The sequence below is a fragment of the Limulus polyphemus genome, unplaced genomic scaffold (assembly GCF_000517525.1).
Source record: "Limulus polyphemus unplaced genomic scaffold, Limulus_polyphemus-2.1.2 Scaffold10002, whole genome shotgun sequence".
Taxonomy (NCBI): Eukaryota; Metazoa; Arthropoda; class Merostomata; order Xiphosura; family Limulidae; genus Limulus; species Limulus polyphemus.
In genome coordinates, this window is record NW_013675612.1 from 11,168 (window position 1) to 19,879 (window position 8,712).

General features: G+C 33.8%; 1 protein-coding gene across 1 annotated transcript; it reads right to left on the minus strand.

The window, feature by feature from the left end:
* Positions 1 to 3,824: 3,824 nt before the first annotated feature.
* LOC106476187 lies at positions 3,825 to 7,802 on the minus strand. Its single transcript, XM_013936855.2, has 4 exons — positions 7,520 to 7,802; positions 7,002 to 7,093; positions 6,324 to 6,475; positions 3,825 to 4,147 (listed from the first exon to the last, which is right to left on the minus strand). Exons 1-4 carry the CDS (start codon positions 7,541 to 7,543, stop codon positions 4,068 to 4,070), a joined length of 348 nt encoding a protein of 115 aa, XP_013792309.1. The 5' UTR covers positions 7,544 to 7,802; the 3' UTR covers positions 3,825 to 4,067.
* Between the last annotated feature and the right edge of the window lie 910 nt (positions 7,803 to 8,712).

Consider the following 8,712-nt stretch of genomic DNA (forward strand, 5'->3'; position numbering starts at 1 on the left):
AAAAATCATAAGATGTTCTCAAAGTTAAAATATCTAGAGCATGTTTATGTTTAAAAATTCATTCATGTTTCAATTATAAGACACATGTGGAATAGCATGCGTAATTCGCGAGGTTTGGCGCATATTCGACACAGTGAAGAAAAATACATTATCAATGGTTTAGAAATCTCCATCTGAGATTCATGATATATATTTATGTTCAAAATGGTAAAAAATGATAAAATCATTAAACACGTAGATTTCATGTGTACTAAAAAGTCGGTAAACACATTGAGACATTAAATAGAACTAACAGAATTGCTAAGGACATAGTGGTGTTAAACAGAGTTGCAAACATCTTATTGAAAATTTTTGCCGAGTTAAACAACTCGATGTCCTGTTTTTTTTTGTTTTTTTTACAGGTCACATGATATCAATTGTTTTAATACCTTAAGTAGTTTCATTGAAAGATTTACTTTAGTCTTCAATGGTCGTGAACAGTTAGTGAATTGAATGTTATTACCTTTTGTTTTTTATTTACTGTTTATTATTATATTGTTTAACATTGTTAGCTTAGAATTTGTAGGTAGGGCTAAACTAATTTTCTTTGTTTTGAATTTCGCGCAAAGCTACACGAGGGCTATCTGCGCTAGCCGTCCCTAATTTAGCAGTGTAAGACTAGACGGAAGGCAGCTAGTCATCACCACCCACCGCCAACTCTTGGGCTACTCTTTTACCAACGAATAGTGGGATTGACCGTCACATTATAACGCCTCCACGGCTGAAAGGGCGAGCATGTTTGGTGGGACGGGGAATCGAACCTGCGACCCTCATATTGCGAGTCGAGCGCCCTAACCACCTGGCCATGGCGGGCCATCTAATTTTCTTAGTCAGCCGAATCTCGTTAGATATTATTGGGATTACGGCCGAAAATATTGTTAACAGCAAGGGTGTCCAACTAATGAAACAATACATTCTGATCTTTATAGATAGAAACTTCAAAAAAGGCATATTTAATTAGCTAAAGTGATGGTCAAGTTGATTTTTAGGTTCGCTCTAAAAACATAACTTACTCTGATCGAAAATTACTATTATAAAATACAAAATACAGAAAACTTGAGGCTAGTTGTGTTTATTTCAGGTCTTTTTTGATAAACCAACTATTGAGAACAGACCAAAATTGATATATCTGCTTATTTTTGGTCAGACGTGCCTAATAGTTAGCTGTCAATCTGTGGATCGAAGGGTCCAAGGTTCGAGACGTTACGGCAAAGAAAATGTCCCGCACTTTCAATCATGGGCGCGTTGTAGAAATAATAATGTGAATCTCGTCATTCGGTTCAAAGATCAGAAGGAAACCATTGACGTGGCGGGTGTTACTGACTGGCTGCCCTCTGGTCAGTATTACAGCTATCTATATTTGAATTCTAGGTGTCTCTGACCTGGGTTTTTAGAAGCCTTTCATGTTGAAAATCCCATTTCTGTTTGTGTTCTTCTATAGACTTTCGTTAATAGTCTTGGTACTAATTATTCCAAAAACTTATCTATACTACATGTTGTTTTACTGATATTCAGAACAGAAACGTTTATTCTAGTAGTGTAAGCCAGTCGTGAATTGTTTAATATTCTGTCTTTTAGATCGACAAAGTGCTAGTTGTTCGAGAAGATGAGAAAGAACAGAAACGTTTGTTCTAGTAGTGTAAGCCAGTCGTGAATTGTTTAATATTCTGTCTTTTAGATCGACGAAGTGCTAGTTGTTTGAGAAGATGAGAAAGAACAGAAACGTTTGTTCTAGTAGTGTAAGCCAGTCGTGAATTGTTTAATATTCTGTCTTTTAGATCGACGAAGTGCTAGTTGTTTGAAAAGATGAGAAAGAACAGAAACGTTTATTCTAGTAGTGTAAGCCAGTCGTGAATTGTTTAATATTCTGTCTTTTAGACCAACGAAGTGCTAGTTGTTTGAGAAGATGAGAAAGAACAGAAACGTTTGTTCTAGTAGTGTAAGCCAGTCGTGAATTGTCTAATATTCTGTCTTTTAGACCAACGAAGTGCTAGTTGTTTGAGAAGATGAGAAAGAACAGAAACGTTTGTTCCAGTAGTGTAAGCCAGTCGTGAATTGTTTAATATTCTGTCTTTTAGACCAACGAAGTGCTAGTTGTTTGAGAAGATGAGAAAGAACAGAAACGTTTATTCTAGTAGTGTAAGCCAGTCGTGAATTGTCTAATATTCTGTCTTTTAGATCGACGAAGTGCTAGTTGTTTGAGAAGATGAGAAAGAACAGAAACGTTTATTCTAGTAGTGTAAGCCAGTCGTGAATTGTCTAATATTCAGAGATAAAAAAAAAGAAGACGAGTTAAGATCGACAGGCGGGGAGTATGGTGATCGAAACTTTGTAGTCCACGCCAGACGAATCTACAAACGTGCTTTAAACTTACATTGAAAATCCACTATATCAACAAACAATCTAAATGGCTGGACATTATTTCCTTTGGTAGTTTCTGGAACGAATAAATAATGAAGCTTCCAACTTCCCGCCAATTTCAGCGTGGGCCCAACTGCGCAGCACTTCATGTAGCGTGTGAACGAGCCGTTAAAACGCGTTTCATAACGGGAATACTTTGATCAGTGGAAACTGACTGCGCTGCCATCTAATGATGCTAAGTTGAACTATCGAAATAATCACTTGTTTGTTTAATAAGGTGAGACAGACAAACAAAGGTTGGATATGATCGAGGGTGTATTCCTACAATTATGGGGGCCCTCAAAGGGAGATACCTCTTCCACCACAGATGGTACTTTACTGTTTCTGCTCTGTGACTCGTTTTTATCTTATTTGTCTGTAACACGTGTGCTCCAAATGCTTTGTTTCGGCGGCTTGGCTGATATACTTACATTGTAGCATCGTTATAGATGTGTACAGGTGTGTATTATATAGCGCTTTATTTCCTTTTTATACAGAAATTTTCGAAAATGTTCTCTTGTGTAAGTTACTGAAAGGTTGTGGCGATCGAATATTAATCTTTGTCATGGCTACAAGATTATACGATCGCCGATGTTTCATTATTGATTAGTCATCATTTTTTTTCATTACTACACCAATATTTCACTATGTCAAAGGTTTATTTGTTTTTTTTTAGTAAACCACCGCTGGGAATCTAACCCTAGATTTTAACGTTGTAAGTCCGTACATTTTTCACTATCCAACGGGAGAACCCGTGTTAAAGGTATCTCCGAAAGAATATATCAAGTCAGAATAATAAGATACAATGACAATTAGCACACTCCAAACCAGCTAAAAACCTGATGGATATCAAAACCCCCATTCACATTATCCCTTGTGGACTCCGGTACAACGGAGAAACAAAACGTCCAGCACAAGACTCTGTAATAGCTCATCGTGCCAGAGAAGACCTTAAAATAAAACTGAATATAATATATATAGAAATCACACACGAGAAAAAGAAATGATCAGAATGATGCTGTGAGAGGTTTCTTTGTGCAGTAGAAAGTTTTGGAAGATTCTTTTCTCATGTGGAGTGTTTCGAAGGATTGTTTATACACTGAGAAAGCTAGAGGTTTTTTTTTTGTACAAAAGAACTTTCTGGAAGATTCTTTTCTCAGTGGAGTGGTTCTAATCCCGTCCACAACCACCACACAGAGAGCAGGCCTTCCCTGAAGACAACATTTGATTAGCAGTCAAAACATGGAGATATAAATTACTTAGTACCAATAACAAAAAATGTTGTTGTTTTTTTTAGGGCAAAGCTACATAAAGGACTCTTTGTCCATCGTGGGAAATTAAACCCAGGGAGACAAAAAAAATGTAAGTAATTAATAAACAGCCCATCATTATTAGAAACCTATTTTATTTTTCGACCTGTCCTTCTCCATGGTTACTGAAGAGGGTCGAAATCACTATCTTTGAAAATAAATGCTACATTCCATTAAAAAGTAGGTTTAAAAAATGAGATAACAAAGACACTGCGACGTTCCACGACCTAAATCAGGGTTGTGACCAATCACTCGTTCTTGTTCAAAGTACGTCTATAACTCTTGCATGAGAATATTTTCGTTCAGGGTTGTGACCAATCACTCGTTCTTGTTCAAAGTACGTCTATAACTCTTGCATGAGAATATTTTCGTAAGAGCTCGAATATACTTGCTCCAACCTAATTTACCAAAAAAAAATCATTTATAATCGTTTTCTAACATAATACACATCATTTTTGTCCTCCGGTTATAAATGAGATACTGAGTTTAGTTGTAAGCATGAGAACTTGAGAGTGAATGTAAAGAAGATGTTATAATATGTCAAACATACTATGTCTGCTCTATCCAATTAAGTTTTCACTGTGAAATAGATTAAGTTGACGAGTGTAATATACTTTAAATAGAAACGTGCTATATAAAATTTAATATTTTGCTAAGAAAAATAACTATAAATATATAAGTTATTTATATTCAATTCTACCGTATTATTTAATCTGATGTTTTTTCAATCCCCTTAACGACGGGTAAGTTTATCTGTATAATGAAGAAAGAGTTAAATTATGTAATTAAGTATTCAAGTTCCTGAGACGAGATCCGAATATCTTCAATCATATCTTCTCCCTCCCCCCTTTTGTACATATACCGTGCGAATATGTGTTGGTTGTAAAAAAAAAAAACGATCTCACACCCATTATTTGTATGTACTAAACACTATACACGAAGTTATGTTTTATCACTATTACTATAACTATGGTGTTATCTTTTACCCACCACTGTGATCTTATATTTGTGTGGGATTTGAAGAATACGTAGCTTTGATGCTACTAATATATTTGTTCCTAAAATATTCAGCAGAAAGGTTATTTAAAAATAATAAAAATAGATAAGATATGAAGCGTAATCTATCGTTCGATTCACCACTTGTAGCAGTCTGTCATCATTAGTTTATACCGACTTGCAGGGTTAGTGATGAAGGGTGGAATTCTTTAAACTCAGTGACAAGTTTGTTCGGTTGTTGTTAAGCCCAAAGCTACACAATGCGCTAGCTGTACTGTGCCCACCACGAGTATCGAAACTCGATTTTTAGAATTGTATGTCTTCAGACTTACTGCTCAGCCACTGGGGGCAGTGACAAGTGGTGAATTGACCGAGAGAATCTGCAGCTTCATATTTATTTTTATATATTGTGTATCTGACGATACTCATTTTACCGCTCATCTTTTACACAGGTTCAAAGATGGAGATCCAGTAAGAACTCTGCAGTTGATAATATATTTAACTAAAACTACTTTTTACTTTTATTTGATCTTTTGAGTAAATGTGTTGACATCGTGCCACCTACTGGGGTACAATAACATATTTGTAGTTGTATCATTTGTCACGATTCTTCATAATTAGAAGTTATTTATCTCACATGCTAGTTACAATTACAAAAAATTCAAATAAAAAATGTCTTGACTTCATCCATCATACTAAAATATTGTTAATATTATATCAAAGAATGTTAGTTTTGTAACGTACACTATCGTAACGTAAACATGTTTTTATTATAGATCACTATAGTTTAGTATTTTTTTGTAATAGAAAAATAATTCAACTGGGTGAAAACTATATAAAGTTGTTTATTACTTGTTTGTGACTTAAGTTACGCCTTAATGAGCTGTCTGTAGAATTTGAAGAGCATAAAAATACACTTGTGGTTGTATTAATTACCCTAGAGCACAGGTTAGCACAGTTTAAAAATAACTTTTAAGAATTTCTTTACAAAAGTAACATCCAAGACTTGTTTGACAATAGAGGTCGCCCTATACACCGAACCTCAAAGAAATACACTTCATTTACTCAAATCATCCAGGGGTCGTCTTATACACCGGCAAATACGATAAACAACAAGTGGCGCTTCTTACCCTAAACAATCTTGAACGTATTCTACCCATAAAAAAATTAATTAAATTATAACATATATGAATCGTAAGACCGGGGATTTCTTCCCGTTGTCGATCTTTTACTGTTATCATTAAGTTCATAAATGTTTGGTCACAGTTTTAGCAACCATCTTTAGGTTATTCATGTTAAGAACAAGAGGGAATTCTCAATAGCCGCGGCTGTTGTTAAATCTCAAATCGGTCAAGAGATGGAGCTATGAGCTAAAAGTTTGTACTTGAATAAAACCTCAGAGCCATTTTATGAGCCGCTGTGCCGCGGCTAATAACATTAAGGTGCATTATCTTTGATTTCTCTGTTTTAGTGCAAAGCTAAAAAATATCCACTACGACAATAGAGCCCCGAACTTTAACGTTATAGCATCTTTAGTTAAAACTAATGAAAGACCTAAATCAAAAAGGACTTCCTTACCTTTTATATGATATGGTGACGTTCTCGTATACGGGAGGATCCTGTAATGTTCTATTTCTATTGAAAATGCACCTAGGTGCCGGTAGAGGGCGCGTTTCCGAACTTCTTTTAAAACTCGATAGCAGCCCACGTTTCCGTAAACCGTAAAGTTCCTGTTCAGTAACCAAAATAATGTACATCTTTGAGAAGGGTCTAATAAAATAATAACAATTCTTTTTAATCTATTTTTAGAAATGTCTAATTTAGTCTTCTAATGTATTTAAGAAGCTAAAAACAAAAGGAAACAAAATCTGTCCTCCCAAACAAACAACTGAAAATATTATTATTGGCTCATTTAAGTGAAAGTACGTATGAAGATTCTGACAAACTTGGTCATTATTAGGATCAAAGTTGAAAAGAAAAAAAATTTTGGGATTAATGTAATCTTTTATAATATTAACACTGAAGAATGGCAGTTTTAAAAAAAAGTCAATTGTATGTTATATAAATTTATCTTTCATGACCTACGTATTTATATAATATGTTAGGTTTATTCTATTTTATCTGTTTCGTGAAAAAATATGTAAGCTTGATAAATCAGTTAATTCTAATGCTGTATTCTATTGAAAATGTATCGAAAAAAAAATCCTGATTTTATGCATTCGTTCTTGGATTACCTAAAAAAAATAACAAACAAACCTTAGCAGTGGTAGAATGGCGTTCCGAACTTGTTCCTTCAGTAGTTGCATCGTTTTCTTCGAGAGGGCGCTCGGAATTCGAGTCCCGTGATCCTGAAAAACTCAGAATATATGTTATGGCAAGTTTTAGCCCGAAACAATTGTCAGTGATAAATAATTAATTATTCTACTTCAGTTTACATCTTAGACTTCCCTGTTACCGACAGTATTAGATGATATTAATATCGGGGTTGTATTGTTTGCATGTAATAATGTTAAGTTAAATGATAAAATACAAAGTTATATATAGGTCACTCGAATTTCTTGGTATTTTATTTTTTTACTATAACCTAGAATCAATGTAGTTTTCACATTTGGAAGACAATAATAATGTTCCTTATAAACAGATATTATTTATACTGTCATTCTACTAATAATAGTTTTAAAATTGAGTATAAAATTATTTAATTATTGTTAGCCTGTTTTATTTCAAAAATACTCGAAAGTTAGTGATTCACATCACTCTGTCTAACTTCTCACCAATGTAATATTCTTCATAGTCATTCAACACGTCCACACCGAACAGTGAGGCCAGGTGGTCAGGACTTCTGAGGTCTAAATAAACTAACAGAATCCCAATCACAAGACACAATATACCTGTAAATATGTATATTCAATCTTTTAGTTTCTAGTCTTCCAACATCCAACGCAAATTCGCGTCTTAAAATGCATAATAAATTAAATGTTTTTTTAGTTTGTTTGTTTTTGTCTTTAGATGTATACGGCAACACGCTTGACGAAACGTCGCTGATTAAAAGGGTTGTTTTCGTTAATATTTAAATATAGATAAAAAAAATCTGCAACAATGAAGCAGGAAATGAATAGTTACTTGTAACAATGTGGAACACCGAATTAATTTAGTTGTTTACAACGTGGAATACAGAACAGTATTGTATACAACAATGAAGTACTAAATCAACACTGTAATGTGTAACAAAGAAACACGAAGTTAACTTATTCGTGTATATAATATTGTTGTGTACACTGTCCAAAACGGAAAGAAAAATAATAGACTTGAAAAAAACTGCAATTAAAGTTATTGAGGCTTCCGTAAAATACATAATTCTGCTCCATTAAGTTGACGGTAAAATATAGAATAGGGAATTATGGCAAACAAAACATAAATTTAAAATACTATTTCAAGATACTTTAAAGTTTGCAGTAGAATAGTTAAGAAGAACTTGGTAAAAACGTATGGTGTTTATCACAAATATTAGGCCTTTTGACTTCATTGTCTTTCCAGTTTTTAGAATTCATTGCCAGAACAGAAATCGCTTATACAGTCCATAAAGTTTTGACAAGTTAACTAGAAGTGGATTAGACATATATCATCAGGTTTAGGTAACGTGTTTGAGCTAATGATGTCAGGTTGGCTTAATGAACCGTTGTAAGAAATTAAAATAACTTTTGCAAACCTGTGATAAAATTCACGCTAGACTGCATATATTTTCCCACTTTCTTCGTGATTAATTCCTTCGAGATTTAAAGCCAGATAAGAGCTATTTAATAGGAACGTAAAAAAAAAAGACTTTTGGGTTATAATGTGAAGTTTACACGAATATTATTAGCACTATTATAATTCCAATGTTTTGATACTTTTTGGCGTCTAACATTAATGAACAAAGCCAGTTTGTGTTTTTATTTTTGTTTTTAATTATGCACAAAGCTACACA